Source organism: Thamnophis elegans, chromosome 11 (assembly GCF_009769535.1).
Source record: "Thamnophis elegans isolate rThaEle1 chromosome 11, rThaEle1.pri, whole genome shotgun sequence".
Lineage (NCBI taxonomy): Eukaryota > Metazoa > Chordata > Lepidosauria > Squamata > Colubridae > Thamnophis > Thamnophis elegans.
In genome coordinates, this window is record NC_045551.1 from 16,969,892 (window position 1) to 16,990,405 (window position 20,514).

Below are 20,514 nucleotides of genomic sequence, written 5' to 3' on the forward strand. Positions count from 1 at the left end.
GCAAAAAATGGGCCATTTTTTGCTCATTTGGGGGGGGGCAGCCCCAGGAGCACTCTACAAGCCTCTCAAAGCCTATACATGCCATTTTTCTGCAAAAAGGGCCTGTTTTCACAAAAAAGCGGGCCATTTGTGCCCCCAGCTCCATGAGCACTCTACAAGCCTCCCAGAGCCTATGCATGCCATTTTTTGGGGGGGAAAAAACAGGCCCGTTTTTGTGAAAAAACAAAAAGCAAATGTCCTGCATCCCTTGGTTTCAGGAGGAACTTCTGCCACCAAACCAGTTCCCAAGTTAGTAGTTGTTCTGGCCTTGTGTAACAAGGTCTTGAAGAGGTCTGAAAAGTCCATTGAAGGGGAAAGGATCTGAAGTCACCCCTTCATTATTAGAGAGGGCAAAACCCTGATTCTCTTCCACAGAGGAATCCTCACTCTGGATGAATGGAGGTTTGGAAAGTGCCTGTGAAGGGAATGTCCCTGAGAGAGAAGAGCCAACCTCTGAGGCTGATAAATTGGCACAGCCTGATAAATTGGCATAGTCAGTGCAGGCTGGCACCCCTGCTGTAGGGCTGCTGTGAAGCCCTGGGTTACTGCTCATGCAATGAGCCTGAAGAGATGGTCAGATAACTCTGGCCCCTGATCTTCCCCTGGGGGTAGCCCCGATGCAGTGGGAGTAAAGGTTGCCTCTGGAATGGGCGTAGTGTCCGAGGAAGGGCCCTGACTCCCCATCACTGAGATAGGATGGATGGGAGCAGCTGTAACAAAAGCCTCAGAGCTGTCAAAGGCTTGCCTGGGAGAAAGAAGCTCTCTAGCTCCTTCTGGTGACCAAGAGAGGGAGCAGGCTGGTTGCAAGAGACTTGCAACATTGCAATCCTTTAACTGTCACTCTTCAAAAGGGCGGGGAAAAAACCCTCCTGTCAAGGGAGGACTGCTGGGTCTTTGGAATCTAGCCGTCCTTTCAATTTTGGCCATCTCTCTTTCCAAAGACCTTTGCCTCAGTTTGGCATCTTTTTCTGCCACCTTGGAGGTCTGGAGCTGTTATAGGAACTGGTGCGGCTCTTACCTCGAGCTCCTGTGACAGCCGTTCTTTGGCTGAAGGAGCTTCATCCACTGACTAAGGGGAGATTAGGATCATCCTTAACTTTCCGGTGCAGTTCTGGAGGCTATAGACTGGTTGGTGGCTGGGAAGCTGCCGTAGCCAGCACTCTGACTGGCAGGGCGGTCCGCAATAGATCAGAGCTGCTGCTGCTGCAATTTCAAAGCAGCTGCACCTGATCATGTGAGCTGCCCGCAGAGTGTCCAGTCGAACCGGACAGCCAGAGTGTCTCCCCACTACTGCGATGTCAAAGCAGCCGTGCCTGGTCTTACGAGCCGGCCACGGAGTGTCCAGTCAAGCTAGACAGCCAGAGAGTCGCCCACTGAGGCGGCAATGCTGGGGCTTCAGCTCGATTTAAAAGAGCCAGTTTGAAATCTAACCCCCTCCACTGCTTCACAAAAATAGCAGATACCTTGGCAAACTAACCGAATAGGCAACTAACATGAATTGGTTAGCCATCCAAATTGCCTTTGCAATATTAGCAAAAAGCAAAAAAAAATTCCTGTCAAAGTTCCTGTGGAAAAAAAACATTAGTCATAGCCAGAAAACTCTGTGTCTCGACTGGCCAGAGACTGAGCTGAAACTGGGAAGGAACCAGTGGCAGGGGGTGTCACCAAAAGATAACAGGCTCAGTCTCCAGGCAGAAGACGAGAGCAACACCCAATCCTCCCTTAACACTATGGAGAAATGACAAATCCAGTCTGAATATCTGGCTGACTGCAACAGGCCATAATAATAATACCTTGCTCATCCCTATGCAAAGGTCCAGAAAGATATCCATAGGCTGATGTCAGACCATAACATTTTCAGAAAAACTGGTGATATAGTTGGTACACAGAAGCACTTTCATATAAATCACTTAGAAAGTTTGCAGTGCTAGGTTTTATCTTGTTTCGGAGGAGGGGCCAGAGCGTCCCATCGAGAACAGCCGGGGAAATAGTGAGCTCTGCCAAGCTACGTGAAAACCCAGTCAGCAAACTGTTGTCAAGAGATCCTTTGTGAATTGGAACCGTCCTGAAGGGATGGGGCACAAGGAGAGCCATCTTTGTATGACTGCTCTGGAGATGGGGCATCTGGAACAAGATTTGTGAAGGTGCGAAGAAGCAGACGGAGTGTTTGATCCGAAGGAAGATTAGGCGATGTAAGAGTAAGAGAAATACATTTTGGAGCTTAAAAATATTCCGAAGCTGCTAGCAGCTAAACATCACTCGGAATACGGAGGACAGAAAGAAAGGAGGGGAAAGCTATCAGTGAGAGAGTACTGAGATCAGTACTCTCTCATCAGAAAAACCTAACCTAAAAAAAGTGGGGGGGGAGATCAGGAAAATTGGAATATGGACTTTGAACTTTTGGTTCAACTACTGACAAGATTTGACAAATTAGTGATATGATTACATAAAGGAACAATAAAAGCCACCTATGGGAGAGAGGAGACATAATACCATCGTGCAACAAAGGAATAGAAGAAGGGTGTGGTCTGTCTTTTTACTTGATTTTATTTTGTTTACACTGGAAGAAAATACAGAAATTTCGACTTTGGAAAAGGATTGGAATATCTTGAGATCTGATATCAAAGAGAAGAACTAAGAAAACTAAGAAAAAGAACTAAATTAATTGTGGTAAAATATAAAAATATTAAAAGTTTATTAAATTTGATCATGGAGGGTGGGATGTTAGAAGAGCTGTTGGAAATGTTAAAAAGTGCACAAGCAACATTAAAAAGTAACAAAGAGGTAGAAAAAGAACCAGAAAAATTGTTGAAAGTGGAGACAGGAGTGGAACAGACAATCAATGTAAATGAACAAGGAATTAACAAGGTAGAAATGGAAAATAAAACTAAAGGCACAAAGAGAGCAAAAAAGAAGAAAAAAGAGCATCCAAAAAAGAAACTAGCCAAAAATAAAGAGAGAAATAAAAGGAGATGGGAAAGAGAAACTTGGGGGAGGGATACTCAAAAAATCTATCAAAAAGTGAGAGGAAAAATACAGAAGAAAAGATATGACACATAAAAAGTAGAAAAATAGAAAAGAAAATTTAGAAATGGGAGAATAGTAGAATGATCCAGTAGAAAGAGAGATTATTAACAAGTTAAAAATATGTTTTAATTAGAATGTATGGGAGTTATATTAAGAACCTTAAAGCTGATAAATAATTATGTTATCTTGATTATATAAAACTTGAAATTTGAAACTTGAAGATTCATATTGTTCATGGAAAACAGATGGAAAAAAATGATAAATTGTTTATTTTTAAAGAGAAAGAAAAACTATATTGTTTGTACATGTTAAAAACTAGATATTGGAAAATATGAGAAAAGCAATACGTAAGGTGACCAGATGTCCCGTTTCAGCAGGACAGTCACGATTTATAACAATTTGTCCCGTGTCCCGGGGCATTTTTAAAAAGTCCCGATTTTCTGGCTTCATGTTGAAAGCCCAGTGGATTTGCTTAAGAAATCCTAACCGGGGCAAGACAAAAGACACTCTGTCTAACCTCTCTCTCTCTGTCTCAGTACTTTCATTGAAGATATTAAAACTTTAGAGCAAGAAAACGGACCCTCCCCCCGCCCTTTTTACTCACTTTATAAGAAAAGATGACCCAGTACCATAGAGCTCCAGGAAATACTTGGCTAGAGAGGTAGCAAGTGTTCCTTCCTGGATTTTCCGGAGGGGAGGGGCACTGAGGTTGAAGGTCAGCTCGTGTGGAAAAAATGCTGGCAAAGTTTCTTTGAAAAATATTTCCCTGACTAATTTCACCATTTTAATTTGCTCAGTTCTTTGTATTAACATCTACATCATTCTGGATTGATTTGGAGTGCTCATTTGTGCCTGCTGGTAAGTGACCTGGATTTTTTTCTTTTATTTTTTTAATGTATTTTAAAATAATATTTTATTTATTGTGCATAGGATTTTTTAAAATAGTTTTATTCTGTGTGGATTCTTTTTTTTAAATTGTCTTAAGACTATTTAAAAAAAGATTCTATCCAAAATAAATTGAAGTGAAACCATTTTTAAAAATTCTATGCACAATACTTTGAAATGTTTTACTTCAATTTATTCTGTGTGGATTCTTTTTTTAAATTGTCTTAGACTATTTAAAAAAAGATTCTATCCAAAATACAAAATACCAGCTGCAGTTATTCACTTAAGAACTGTGGCAAGAAAGGTGGTATAATGGGCTTAGTGACCAAAGTTACAATGGCATTGAAAAAAGTGACTGATAACCATTTTTCACACTTAGCGACCATTTTCACGCTTAGCAACCGTTGCAGCATCCTCATGGTCACGTGATCAAAATTTTGATGTTTGGCAACAGATTCGTTTTTATGATGGTTTCAGTGTCCTGGGGTCATATAATCACCTTTTGACAAAGTCAAATGGGGAAACCAGATTCACTTATGCTACTAACTTATCAGCTGCAGTTATTCACTTAAGAACTGTGGCAAGAAAGGTGGTATAATGGGCTTAGTGACCAAAGTTACAATGGCATTGAAAAAAGTGACTGATGACCATTTTTCACACTTAGCGACCATTTTCACACTTAGCGACCGTTGCAGCATCCTCATGGTCACATGATCAAAATTTTGATGTTTGGCAACAGTTACAATTTATATTGTAAATTGTAGTTATGTTGAAATAAAAAAAATATTACAATACTATTTTTGCGTTGTATGAAAATTTTTGTTGCTCCGTATAAAATTTTTAATCACTCCCCCCCACCCCAGTCAAAGGTGTCCCTCTTTACCAATCTGAAAATCTGGTCACCTTAGCAATATGGCTACAATTGGAAATAATGGAAAAATAATATAAAATGAATTATGTCTTTTGGTGGGAATGTTAAAGGGGGAATTTGGACAACACTGTTCAAAAAATAATTTTTATTATGTAACAACAATAAACAAAAAAGTTAATTAAAAATAGATTTTACCTTGTTTCCCAGTTTAAATACTTCTTCCAGTTTGGTAAGGTTTGTATTTATCATGATGGAATCTGTATCACCATAAATCACTTCCAGATTCATCTGAGGGATAAAAGAAAGAAAGTTACTTAAAATAGTATTCAAAATGCTTGTACTTATTAAAAATCTCTCATTTGAAAAAAGCTCAGAGTAGGTAGAAACTGATGTGTGATACTGAAAAAAATTGGTGGCTTGTTTCTATGTTGGCCTTTTTTAACTAGACTTCATGACCCCTAGTTTTATTGACTCTAACAGCAGCAATCTGTTGAACTGATGCAGGAAAAATAAATATGTTCCAAGTCTTCAAAAGAATAAGTGAAGCTGAAAAAAATGTTTACTTCAATAAGACACTTGAATATGCAATTATTAGACTACAACTAAGCTTTAATTCTGAAACTCAGTCTTCAGAGTTACAAAGGTGCTTTTTTCAAGAGGCAACTGAACTTTCTGGTTTTCCTTTGAAGGTGTTTCGCTTCTCAAGCTTGGATGAGAAGCAAAATCTCTTCAAAGAAAAACCAGAAAATCCAGTTGCCTCTTGAAAAAACACCTTTAGGACAACCATGACCTGGATGACTGAGAATCTCCATAAACACTCATTCTTCAGAGAGATTAGATCATATTTACTTTATAGAACTTTGGGATCAAGAAACTATAATTCATCAATAAGTATTAAATTTATAAATTATATATCCAGAGATGCTTTGTGTTTAGTTCATATTAGACTATTCTTTTAATTTATGCTATTTAAGAATTTATATTTAAATATAATGTAATTATATTACCTTTTGTACCATCTCCTTAGTATGCATTAAAATCTAGAAAAGAAAATTAAATTGTAATTAATGACTGCATAGGGTACAAAATGTAAGACATATCTAGCAGAAAATAAACTTCAGATGATTGAATTTTGAAAATACAAAATATTGTTTCCATATCTGACACATTCATTCCAAAAATTATAGATTATACAAAAAAAGAAATAAAAAAGAGAAGAGAAAAGCTTACATATCTTCCAAATATTTATGAAAATGAATGCATCGCGAATTAGAATGGCATATTATCACCTATCTATTAATATTATTTTTCCTTTCTGCAGGACATTGATGATATGCATACCAGTCACATATTGATAAACAAACACTGAATGACCCATAAAAGAAAAGCTTCTTCCAAAATATTAATTTTCCTAATTGGGTTTGTTTGGGATATTCTATTTAATTTTTTAAAAATTTTGTATTATGTGCTTCTTTTAATGTTGTACGCCGCCCTGAGTCCTTGGGAGAAAGGGGGCATATAAATCTAATAAACCTAACCTAAACCTGTACAACAGAAAGGATGCTGCAAAAATTCAAGAGGAACAAAGGACCAACTGTTGATTGACAAACTAATCCTAAAGAATTCAAAGAAAAGACGAACCAACCTGTTCATGGCTTGGATAGACTATAAGAAAGCATTTGATTCAGTTCCCCATAGCTGGATCAAGAAATGTCTGAAAATCTTTGGCATCAGCAGCAACATACAAAAATTCATGAAAACTTCAATGAACCTCTGGAAAATGAAGCTTATAGCTAATGAAGAAGTACAAGTGAAGTTGAAATTAAACGAGGCATTTTCCAGGGCGATTCCCTTTCATCCCTACTTTTTATACTCTCAATGCTACCACTGACAATCATTTTGAAGAAGATGAACTATGGATACGAACTTGCAAAAAAAAATATGAAAATTTTGCACTTGGCGTAACATGGATGATTTGAAGCTGTTTGGTAAAACAAAAGCTGAACTGAATTTATTAATTGAAAGCACAAAAGAATTTAGCGAAGACATTGGTATGCAGTTTGGAATTGACAATTGTGCAACAATGGCAACCAAAGCAGGCAAGGTCATAGAAGATGATGGAATAGAACTTGAGAATGAAGAAATGATAAGGGCAGTAAAACCAGAAGAAGGCTACAAGTACTTGGGGATTTTAGAGGCCTCTGACTTAATGCATAATAAAGCCAAGGAATTAACTTCAGCCAAGTACATTCGATGAATTCGCAAGATATTAAAGTCCAAATGGAGGAAACACCATAAAAGCCATAAATACCTGGGATATACCTGTGATTCGATACTCTGCAGGAATAATTGACTGGACCCAGATGAAGTTGGACAATTTGGAAAGAAAACAAGGAAGCTTATGATAATGAATCATGCTTTGCACGCCAAAAGTGATGTTGACCGATTATATCTACCAAGAGCAGAGGGTAGTCGAGGACTCCTACAAGTAAAACAGACTGTGGAAGAATAATAATACAGCTTTTCACAGAAAAGTGAAGAACCAATGATTAAGGAAGTAAATAAAGAAGGCCTTTTAAAGACAACAAAGTCAAAAGCTGAATATAAGAAAGTAGCAATTAAGAACCGAGCTGAAAATTGGAAAAACAAAGATATGCATAGCCAATATTTGAAAGGTATTGAAGGCAAAGCTGGCCAAAAGCTAACTTGGAACTGGTTAAGAGCAGGAACACTGAAAAAAAAGAAACAGAAGGCTTTATTTGGCAGCTCAAGAACAAGCCTTAGGCACAAACTGCATGAAGGCAAAAATTCAACATGTTACCACCAACAGCAAATGTCGCCTCTGTAACGAGAAAGACGAGACAGTCGACCACTTGTTCAGTGGATGCAGCAAAATTTCACAAACTGACTACCTACAACACCATGACCGCATTGCTAAGACCATTCACTGGAAATTGTGCCAAAAGTTTGGATTTGATTACATCAAAAACCACTGGGAACATCAGGTTCAGAAGATTTTAGAGAATGAGAAAGTCAAGATCTTGTGGGACTTCAGAATTCAGACTGACAGGCACTTGGTGCCAACACCTGACATAACAATAATTGAAAAGAAAAAAGTATGGTTCATTGACATTGCAATATCTGGAGATGCACAAATTGAAGATAACAGCAAGAAAAAAATCACAAAGTACCGGACTTGCAAATTGAAGTTGAGCAATTGTGGAAAAAGAAATCTTGTGTTGTCCTGATTGTAATTGGAGCCCTTGGAGCAATACCTAAAGGGCTACCTCGCTATCTGGAAATTTTAAATTTATCAGCCTTGAACATTCTGATTCTACAATAAACCACCCTACTTGCAACAGCTGATATCATCCGACATTACCTTAACAGTTCCTAGATCCTTGGTAACGACTCGAGCTGTTGAGCTACCAACCAGCACCAAAGGCTAGGATCTCAACAAAGATTAACCAATTAATAATAATACAACACAACACAACAACAACACAACATGCCAGATATCACGGTTGTAGAGGGCCGAAGTGTATAGTTTATTGATATCGCTGTTCCTGGAGATGCCAGAGTCGATGAAAAAGAACTAGAAAAAATAATGAAATATTGTGACCTGGCCATCGAAACTACACGGCTATGGATGAAGCATGTAACAGTGATACCCACTGTCATCGGGACACTTGGCACCATGTCCAAGAATTTTATAAGATACATCAACAAATTGTAGCTTTCTGCAATAACACCAGCAGAACTGCAAAAAACTGTGCTACTCAAAACACCAGTCAATGGTATTTGTAATTTATTTTTGAATGTTCAGTTGTCTGAGTTTCATGCTTAATGAATAAAGTATATTATTATTATTATTATTATTATTATTATTATTATTATTATTATACAATTGTATCACAGCGGCCAGTTGTTTCGCCGGGCCCCACCCAGAGGCCTAGGACGTTGTAACGTATTTTCGTAATATGCGTGCAGATCCAAGCAGTGCGGCTTTTTGCATTTGACTGATGGTGATTTTGTCAATTTTTAACTGTTTTAAATTAATTCCAGTGCTTTTAGAATAGCACCCAGTGTGCCAATTACCACTGGAATTACCACTGCTGGTTTGTGCCATAGTCGTTGAATTTCAATTTTTAAGTCCTGGTATTTTGCGATTTTTTCATGTTCCTTCTCGGCGACCCTGCTATCACCTGGTATTGCGACGTCTATGATTGTGACCTTATTTTTCTCAACCAGTGTGATGTCTGGTGTATTATGCGCCAGTATTTTGTCCGTTTGTATACGGAAATCCCACAAGATCTTGACCATCTGATTTCGGTGACTTTTTCAGGCTGATGTTCCCACCAGTTGTTGCTGTTTTCATATTATAATTTTTGCACAAATTCCAATGGATCATTTGTGCTACTGAATTGTGCCGCAATTTATAATCAGTCTGCGCAATTTTTTTACAGCAGCTGAGTATGTGATCAACAGTTTCGTCAGCTTCTTTGCAAAGTCTGCATTTGGCATCATCAGAGGATTTTTCGATTTTGGCCTTAATGGCATTTGTGCGGATAGCTTGTTCTTGCGCAGCCCGGATTAGTGACTCTGTTTCTTTCTTTAATGTACCTGTTGTTAACCATAACCAAGTTTGTTCACTGTCCACTTTATCTTTTATTTTTTCCAGAAATTGGCCATGCAGTGCTTTGTTCTGCCAACTCTCCAGTCTTGATTTTATCACATCTTTTCTGTATTCTTGTTTTGTCTGTTGGGCCTTCAGTAGATTTTTGTTCTTTACTTCGATTAATAGATGTTCTTGACTTTCTTTTAAATAATCAGCCAGCGCATGTTTTTCTTCTTCAACTGTTTGCTTCACTTGTAATAATCCTCTGCCACCTGATTTTCGGGGCAGGGATAGTCTATCAGTATCACCACGTGGATGTAAACTGTAGTGCATTGTCATTAGTTTCCTGGTTTTTTGGTCCAAAATGTCCAAATCAGCTTGTGTCCAGTTAACTATACCAACTGTGTATCTTATAACTGGTATTGCCCAGGTATTTATGGCCTTGATTGAATTTCTACCATTCAATTTAGATTTAAAAAAATTCCTAACTCTGTTGGTATACTCTCGCCTGACAATAGTTTTTACTTCTCCATGCTTGATGTTATCCAACTGCAGAATGCCTAAGTATTTGTAGGCTTCATTTTCGTTGCATTTAATTAGTTGCCATTGGGCATTTCAATTCCCTCACATGCAGTGATTTTGCCCCTTTTATGGATACAGTGGCGCATTTTCCATACCAAACTGCATTGAAATATCGGTGCTGAATACTCGGACTGTGTTTGTCAATGATTGGATTTCTATTTCTGACTTTCCGTAGAATTTCAAATCATCCATATTTAGTAAATGTGAAATTTTTTCAGCTTCTTTGGCTGTTTGGTAGCCTAATTTCATTTTTTTTTTTAAGATTACTGATAGTGGGATCATTGTGATGATGAAGAGAAGAGGTGAAAGTGAATCACCCTGGAAAATTCCTCGCTTGATATTAACCATTCCGTAGATCTCATTCCCTATTGCCAACTCAGTTCTCCATTGTTCAATCGCCTTTCAGTAAATGATGTTGTTGTTGTTGTTGTTGTTGTTATTATTATTATTATTATTATTATTATTTTCCATTTAACAAACTTCTCTTCTATCATTAGTCCTTTTCTTATATTTCCATGTATCTAACTTCTGTTTTTATTAGCTAACCATTGATAAAATAAAGTCCCATGTCAAAAAGTATTCAGTTTCTTTCTTTTCCTTAATTATAAATGTCTATCCATTTCTGCACATTCTTATATTTTTTTAATCACATTTTCATCTGTAGGGATCCCTTAACTTTTTCATTGTTGTGTGAATATAATTCTAGCTTCAGTTAATATGTGTAAAATCAAATATGTATTCTCCTTGTTATATTTATTCGGTAAAACACCCAACAAAAAATATTTCTGGTTTTAAATCTATATGTTGCTTTATCATTTTTTCCAACCATGTATGTATTTTTGACCAATATTTTTTTGCTTTTGAGTATGTCCACCACATATGATACTACGAAGCAGCTATCTGATGACCTTTCCAACATTTAGGGGAAATGTCCTTAAACATCTTTGTCAACCTTGTGGGTGAAAAATGCCATCTATAAAACATTTTATAAAGATTTTCTTTGTATCCAGTTGACATAGTTAATTTATAATTCCTATCCCACAATTTCTGCCATTTATCTAGCTCTATTGTATAACCAAAAAAATTAGCCCATATTATTATTGTCTCCTTTACTTGGTCACCTTCCATTTTGATACTTAGTAGATAGCTATATATTTTCTTTATTAATTTTTCATCCGTCCCTGTTAATATCTGATCTAATTCTGTTAATTCTTTATAAAAACCATACTTTTTAGCGTCTTTCTCATATCAAGATTGTATCTGCACTTGTGACCACCGTGCTATGTCAATCCCTTGATTACTCAATTCTGTTTATTTTGAGTTCCCCCTTTTCATTCAAAATGTCCTTGTATCTTGTAATTTTTTCCATATTAATAACATTTGGATGTATCAGAACCTCCATTGTGGAGAGTCAGACTGGTATTTTCAAATAGCATTGTTCTTTAATTTTTACCCATACTGATAATACTGCATTTCTAATATAATGTCTTTGGAAGTAACTATGTATTTTATTTTTCCCATACCATAAGAAGGCATGCCAGCCCAATTGAAGTCCCTCCAAAATTAATAATCTTTTATGCCTCAAACTGATCCATTCTTTCACCCATGTACGTACCGAGGCCTGATAATATAAATCCCAATCTGGCAGCCCAAAACCTCCTCTGATTTTAGAATCTTGCAGCATTTTCAAACTTATTCTTGCTTTTTTCCCTTCCCATACAGTGTCTTAATATTACTTTATTTAAGTCTTCAAAGTATTTTTTCCAGCTTTATCTGGATTGTTTGAAATAAATATAATAATCTCAGCAAGGAAGAGAGCTGACGTCACGACAGCACGACATGCGATCTTGGTGCTCCGAGATCGCAGTCAATATTTCTGCCGCTGGACGGTCCATTTGTGTGTCTAAACCGTCCCATAGAGACGGTGATTGAAAAGGGCACCTCCTGCTGATCTCAGGGTCACCGCAAAGTCCCTGAAAGATCCAGGAATAGCTTTTTTTTTTCTGGTGACAGAAACGCAGCTAATGAAGCTGCTAAAGTTGGGACAGCTCCGGAACAGGAAGAAAGCGGAAAGAGAAAGTGTGTCGAATTGGTGAGGGAATTTTATTATTAGAAAAAGAGACTACCCCCCCCCCAAAAAAAATTAAGCTAAATTAAAATTGAAGACAGAAGACTGTAAGCGGCGAAATTAATCTACATTAAACTTAGTGTGTTATCCTGTTTCTATTTTTTTTCACGAATGGAACTTTTGCAAAGGCTCCCTATTTTTTAAACTGAATGAATTAATTTTTTCTTTTTTCACTTTTGCTTACACCTATGGATTAAAATTCTCCTTTTTTATATATAATGCTTGATTGGATTGACTGGATTGTTTTTGATCTCCATTTAAGGGTTTTTTCTTTCTTAAGCTTGGAATATAAAGAAGATAATAAGGAGGATTATAAAGAGGGTTATAACAGCAGTAGGAAAAGCAGTTACACTGCCCCTTAGAAGCTGGAGGCTGGATACATTGTTTTTTCTTCTTTCTCTTTGATCACTTAAGATTCAAGGTTCTTTCAGCTTGTTTATTGAGAGTGATAGTAGGAAGAGCACAAGTTGTTTATACAGATGCCTTTTGGGAGTTCTATCACTAGCTATTGGAGGGAAGACAACATTTTGACTTGAAAGATAATAAATGAACCTGTTTGAAGTTTATTAAAATAGCCTTGAACCCTATAGCTGCAGTGTCTGCAGAATTGAAAGAATGGCTCAGCAGGAAAAAGAAACTAACACTGCAAATGATTATGTTTGAAATTCAAAATCTATTAGTTGTGACAGAGAGAATTGAAAAGAGATGGGAGAATATGGAATACAAAACAGAAAAAATTGATGGAGAAACTGAGGATGTTTATCAAATGAAGAAAGTGGAGGATAGAGTTCAAAAGATGGAAGAAAAAATGAGCAAAGAGATAAGAAAACTGTGGATAATGACAACAAAGTGAGTGTGGTTGGTAATGGCAAGAGCGGAATAGGGAAAGTGGAGATAGATGGATTGGAAATCTACCCCACTTCAAAGCACAGAAGAAAAAAAGAGAGAAAAATTGACGGAGATAAGGAGAGAAATCTTGATAGAAGCATTAGCGATAACCAAAGATAAGCTGATGGAAAGAACAGATGCTGGGTTTCAAACTTTTATGAGATACGAAAGGAACAACATATTGCGAAGAGAAGTTTATACAAGATTTATTAAGAAAGTAACTAGAACATTAATGCTACAAATGGCAAGAGATATAAAACCATACTATTACTGGAAAGATATAGGTTGATGCAATGAAAATGTATAATAAAAATTAAGCTAAATTTAGTTTACTAGTAGTATGTATAAAATGAAAGTGACAATAGCTATAGTTAAATAATGAATAATAATGATAACAATACATATTAGTTTAATAATATGAAATTTTATATAATCAACACATGGAGATTATGAGAGGAGATTTAAAAGCTTTATCTAGAATATGTTATAAAGATGTATTGTGATTGGATGATCTTACGATGATTTATTAGAATATTATCATATAATCCTATTCTAGAGTTTGAACATTATATATAAAGGATGTAACTAGAATATTAATGCTACAAATGGCAAGGGATATAAGACTGCACTATTACTGGAAAGATTCAAGTTGATGCAATGAAAATGTATAATAAATACTAAGCTAAATTTAGTTCACTAATAGTATGTATAAAATGAAGTGAGAATAGCTATTGTTAAATAATGAATAATGCTAACAAAACATATAGATATATTAGTTTGATAATATGAAATTTTATATAAACACATGGAGAATATGAGAGGTGGTTTAAAAGCTTTATTTAGAATATGTTATAAAGATGTATTGCAATTGGATGATTTTAGGATGATTTAATAGAATGTTATCATATAATCCTATTCTAGATTTTGAATATTATATATAAAAGAATGTAAAAACAATTATAGTCAAATTAAGGTTGAGATATAATAATCATGATAGACATAAGTATAGGTGAATATAAAATATGTGATTTGACATGAAAAGGAGGTGATGACAATGGAAGAGATACATGGAAATACTGTAACCAACTGACACACTTCTACAATTTGTAATGGAAGAGGTTTTTTATGTTTGTCTTTGTTCAAAAATAAATAAAAAATGTAAAAAAAAAATCTCAGCAAGTTATTCATTTTTATAGTAGCTATACTTTCTTTCAGCAAGTTGAGGGTTTTTCCACTTCTCCAGATCTATTTTAATTGGTTGAATCAGCTTATAGTAATTATCTATAAAGTATTTAAGTTTCTTTATCTAAATATCTGTCCATTAACTCTTTTTTCTGTATATCTGTAAAGTTTTTGACTAAAATTTTAGTTTTTTCCTTATTTATTTTCAATCCTGCAACTTCACATTCTTTTAATTTGGTTCATGTTCTTGTCAGTCTTCTAGGAGAAAAACCAAATCATCTGCAATGCCTATTGCTTTATTTTACTTTTTTAATTTCTATCTTTTACTTCTATGTCTTGTCTAACATTTCTATTTAACACTTCCAATGTCAATATAAATAGTAAAGGGGATAGTGGACATCCTTTTCTTGTGCCTTTTTATATTAAAGTTCTCTGTCATATACCTGTTTACTATCACCTTTGCCTTTTGTTTGTGATATATTGCCTTAATCATGTTAATAAATTTTCTTTCTTAGATTTCAGTCATAATAACATAAATTGCCAACTTAGAAATAGTAATTGAAAGGCCAGTATGTGGTTATGTATTAAATTTTGGTATATTTTACGACGAAGGACACTTAAATAATTATAGTCAAATGAAAATGGAGATATGATGGTGACATGTATAAATATTTGAGTTAAAATACTTATGTTAATATGAATTATGTTTGTTGACTGGAAGAGATGCACAAAGTCTTTTTGTAACCAACTGATACACTTTCTATAGCATGTAAAGGATGCTGTATTTGTTTTAAATAAAAAAAAAATTTAAAAAAAGAGGGCTGAGTCAAACCCATTCAAAATTGGTGACAGTCTATTTATCCATCAAATTCTTGCAATCACTACAACCCTCAGAGAAGCTTGGGCTAAAACTCTTAGGGCCTTTCCCTATCACTAGGATCATAAATCCAGTTACAGTGGAGTTACTCCTATCAAAAACACTTAGACAAGTTCACCATGTTTTTCACTGTAGTTTACTCAAACCTGAAATTACCTTCACCCTCAGACCACCTTTACCCACACCTCCTGTCTCCATTATGGTGGAAGGGGAATACAGTTCAAGATTAAAGAGATACTGGACTCCCACATTCACCATGGTTCCACACAGTACCTAGTAGCATGGAAACACCTACCCCAATCTCAAAACAAATAGGTAGCTAAAAAGCACATTCAAGCCCCTACACTATTAAGGAAATTCCATCTGAAATATCCCCAACAAGCCAACTTAACTACTTGTCTCTTTCCGATTGGATTACCCTTTTTTCTAAGGAGGGCAGTATCTCAGATCTGTGAATCTGACATTCAGGGGAAGAGGGATTATCCTGATTCATTATACATCTTTATTATACTTTGTATACTTTTATACTTTATTGCTCTCTCTCCTATGTATCCTGCATCCTGTAACCATTGATTTATAACCTTTAGCCTGGTGCCTAGGCACTCGGGCATATTCTCACCTTTTGGGGAATGTAAGGGGAGAGAGGGCCATGTAGGTTGTATCATTCAAAAGCCGGCGGGGGATAACCCTGAGAAAGTTCCCTTATCACTTTATCAGAGCGGTCGGTACAAAAACATCTTCACACCTGCAGATTGGCTGAATCCACACTGGACTGGTAGGAGGGGTTTCTAATTGCTTTTATTCTAACTGTATGGACTGAGGGCCCTCAGAGCCTGCTTCGATTTCACCCTGCTATTACTCCTGTTCAATACAAGGTTCCTTTTGAAATACTAGGTTTCAAGAGTTTTTACTTCCTTGAATAAGGAGGATAGACCAGGCCTTACAGAAATCTCTTCTTTCCTATTCTCTTTATTAAAAAAAAGTCCAGTTCTTTTTCCATAGTTTGTATAAATTTCTTGACCTCTAATATTGATTGATTCAACTCAATTTTCTCTTCTGTCACTTCCACTTAACTTTTACTGGGTTGTAGCCAGCCCAGATGCTTGATTCTATTTCTATTTCTTGCACATTTGTCTTTGGAAGTGTTTTCTAGCTTTTTTGCCTACTTATTATATTTATAATCAAGTTCTGCATCTACAATCGCATTAAAATCTCCTACCACACAAATATTTTCATATTCCAATTCTATATTTTTTTGTGGAGTTTTTCATAGAAATCTTCTTGTTTGTTGTTTGGTGCATATATTGCTATCAAAAGTATCTGTTTTGTAGTTCATTGTTACCTCCACCATCAAAATTCTCCCATCTTCATCTGCAAAAATTTGTCTAGTGTTTATTGTTTCTTAATATATAAGGCCACACCCTTTTTCTTTTCTGTGCTAATGAAAATATAATTTCCCAATTTTAGGATATTCCAATAATTTGTTATATTGTTTTTTTTTTAATATGAGCCTCTTGAAGACAAATTAAGTCTAATTTTAATTTTCCTGATTTATTAAAATCCTTTTCCTTCTCATAGGAGAGTTCAGTCCATTTATATTAATGTCAGCAATTTTACGTCTTCTTCCATCATTTTTATTTATAAATAGATCTTGTTCTACTTGCTCTTATTTCTCTCTGTTCTTTTATCCTTGCACCTCTCATTCTGCTCTTTCCTCTAGTTCTATTTCACCTTTCTCTTGTTGTGTTTCCCCTCCTGATGCTTCATCTTGTCTTTTATCATCTATTTCCTCTCTTCTTCTTTTTGCCTCATATGACCCAAATACGGGTCATAAAATTGTGGTGCTTTGTCTACAGAGTTCAACCTGTGTCTTTTTTCCATCCAAGTCACCAATATTGCCTTGGGTATCAGCCATCTGAAATTTCATATTTAATTAATTGTCTTGTCAGAAATTGACATTATTTCTTATGTCTTTTACTCTTCTAGGAATCTGTTTCAGCACTACCATTTCTCTCCCTTTATATTTCAGTGGTTCATCTCTTGCTCTCTGGAGTATTTCTGCTCTAATTGTCTTAGAAAATCTCACATGTACCTCTCTGGGGAGTTTATTCTTTGTATCTTGTATATATTCTGAATAGTTTATCCATTGCAGCATCTCCTGTTTATTCACCTCCAAGGAATCCACCAGCATTCTGTAATTTTCTCAGCAAAGTCTTCTCCTTTTACTTTCTCAATGTTTGGAATCTCAGGGAATATTTGGCTTTATCGATCTCCAAAGTGATTACAGTTCTCTCTAGATTCTTGTTTGCCTGTGTAAGCCTGTGATCTATCTCTTCCACTTTTTTCTCTGTTCTGACTTCTCTTCTACTTTCTGGATCCATTGTTCATTTTTAGTTATTATTTGATGAATTTTCTTTATTTTATTATTCATCTTTTCCATTCTTTACCTCAACAGCAGACGGTCAAGGACAGTTCAATCCACTCACTTTCACTTATGAATGTCTTTCTCCATCTGTAGCTATCGTTGTTGTTCTATTTCTCTTTTTGACTTGTATCATATTATCCAATCAAAAACTTTTAGGGGCTCCAGGGGTCAAAATTTCATATTCCAAAATTTTCAATTCTGTTAATATTGTTGTTGAAATGACCAGTCAATTTTCCTAGCTTCAAACTTATTTTTCTCTCTCAGACAATTCTCTTTTCCCTTTTCTAGATCTGTTAACAGCTCTCAAGCTTGTTCGCCGCTATTCTTAGGAGATGGAAACAAACAATTCCACCTCCTCCTCTTTTGAGTCCCACTTTTACCCTGGCTAATTGTTAAGGAGGCAAGTTCCTCAACAGACATTGGAAAAGTCTCACCCAGATCAGCCATACTGTTCCTCAGTCTTTTATGGTTGCTTCATCAGTCGGATGTCACAGCCTCAGTCAGGCACATAATGGCCATCTTTTTCTTCCTGTCGAATTGAGAGCTTCCTCCGGATCAAACAAGGAGTTTGCGATCTTCTTGTGATTGACGGAGTCTCCTCTGTCTTCATCACCTCTTCAGGGTGAACTTGGGTCACAAAGGACCTCTTGGCAGGTAGAATTCAGGAAGTTCCCAGGGAGCCTGGTGAAAACACACCATGTTGCCACGTCACCCCCGCCTCCTTAGTTTTCAAAGATCTCCAGTAGAGGCTGACCCATGTAGCAGAGAAGCCGAGGACTTATATTCAGAAGTTAATGAAGATATATGAACATGAGATGTAAGGATAAAAGACTGGTTTCTCTGTCATAAAGGCCTGCATGCATAGCTTGGGCCTAGTCTGGCCAACATCGAACAGCCTCCTACTTGCTGCTGACAGGCTAGTTCGAATGAGCAGTTTCGGGGACTGTGGCATGGCAGCCAATCAAAGAAGATCCAGTGAAACAAGCTCCATGTTAATTGGCTGCCACGCCCATCCCTAAAGCTGCTCATTTGAACTAGCCTGTCAGCAGCAAGCAGAAGGTTACTTGGCACCAGCCAGACTAGGCCCAAGCTAAGCCTGCCACACAGATCAGCCTTTTTTGGAGTTCTTGAAAAATACAGTAGAGCCATGAGAAATGCGGTGGGGAGGAGTAAGTGGAATCTGGAATGCTAGCAAAGCAGGCCCAGTGTCTGTGTAGATTGGGGGAGGTAGGATGTGGGGGAAGCAACTGTGTGGACCCCAAGGGACATGAGATATCTCAGTGGGTCAGGGGATGCCTTGAGTGGCCTGCTCCAACTCCAGGCCCCACATGGTCTTCCCCACTCTGAGATACCTCATATGCATTTTAACAACCTGTATTCAATGTATTCAGTTAGTGAATGCATTGGGAAAACAGGGAATGATCACATTCATTTAACGTGATTCAATCAAACAAATCCTCAGATTACAAATGTAATTGGTAGGGTCTATTACATTCGTAACTCAAGGATTACCTGTAATTGTAAATTTAAGACAAAACATTCATTAGATTTATTCAAATATAGACATACATTGTTGAGGAAGTTATAAAACAAAACTTCCCATCATTTCAGTGGACCTGCACTGCTAATCTGTAGGCTTCCTTCTAATTATAATTAATCTGTTTTTGATCATGAAAAAATGATGTATCCACCAAACCAGCAAGAGAAATAAGCAGACTAGGCTTATTGTAATCATAATAGTAGTTGTGATTTTTTAGAACTCTGCAATTAAGATAGTAAAAAATTATTACCTCTAGAATAGCTATATCCCAAAACACTTCCTGCTGATCATTAGTTATGCCAGAAATTTTGTCTATTTGTGTCAGCTTTATCTTCCTGTGTCATGAAGATAAAGCCTTCTAAAAGATACCATGATTCTGAGTCTTTGTTAACTGTCTTCCCTCCAACACAAAGTGAAGGAAAGAGGAAATTATGGTATTTAGGAAAGTAATCAGATATTATTGTAATGGATTTTTTAAAAACAACTTTTAACTGGACAATATTAAATTTAAAAACTGACATTTCTGGTAAAATCAATCTCTTTAAAAATAATTCATTGCAAGGATTTTTTTAATATATGAGGACATAAGAAAAGCAAAGATCATCTAATGACAGGCATAATGTTAATATTACATTTTCAGTAATGAATCACTTGCTAAGTGCCAACAGAAAATAGGTTACAAAGCCTTGCTGAAATTCATTAGTAAAGCATTTGGCAGTTATCATATTTCACAGAAACACCTGCATGTTTATCTTCTCATTACCAATTGGATGATGGAATTTTTTTCCAGCACATTTCAAAAAATCTGCCAACTTCAAGTATAAAAAAAAATAAACTTTGTAGTTAATTTTTCCCTTAACAAAGTACAGCTGTTGAGAATAATTGCTCAAGATCTTACCCTGTAATGTCAACTGCAGCAGAACAAAGAGTATTTAATTAGCAAATCTATCCAGTAATTCAACACCTATTATATAAAATGCCTTTGTGATTTTATTCAAGATAATTTGCTAAGAGGGTTATTACTGACATTCAGATGAAATTCAAAAGTCCTACGCGAGTAGAGTCATAATAGCAGCAATGATCCCCCCAATCAGGAGATCCTGTGTCACATCTGTCTTTTTTCCAATGCAGCAGCTTATTTCTTGACTTTTAAATTCCTGGACTCAGTCCAGTGAAAGTCCTTCACGCCAATATTCAATCAGTCATACATATTTAAGGGGCAGTATTAAAATATCTGGCAGAAAAGTGATTTTTTTTTGTTAAGAGTGACAGCACTGTGATCAAATTGGTCATTTAAAGTATAAATTGGAACGGTCAAATTCTATGAAGAGGTTGTAAAAAGGAAAGGGACATAATAAAAAAGGTCCTTACTATTTACTGTGATTAATATTTTGTGTTACAATTCAATTACCTATTCATTTTTGACATTGCAAGGGTAATAAAGGCAAAACA

General features: G+C 36.1%; 1 protein-coding gene across 1 annotated transcript in view; it reads right to left on the reverse strand.

Moving 5' to 3' along the window:
* The window catches only part of POLA1 (DNA polymerase alpha 1, catalytic subunit), a 388,965-nt gene that overhangs the window by 220,448 nt on the left and 148,003 nt on the right, over window positions 1–20,514 (reverse strand). Inside the window, 2 exon segments of the mRNA XM_032226833.1 lie at window positions 5,018–5,110; window positions 5,830–5,862. Of these exon segments, the coding sequence (XP_032082724.1) occupies window positions 5,018–5,110; window positions 5,830–5,862 (126 nt within the window).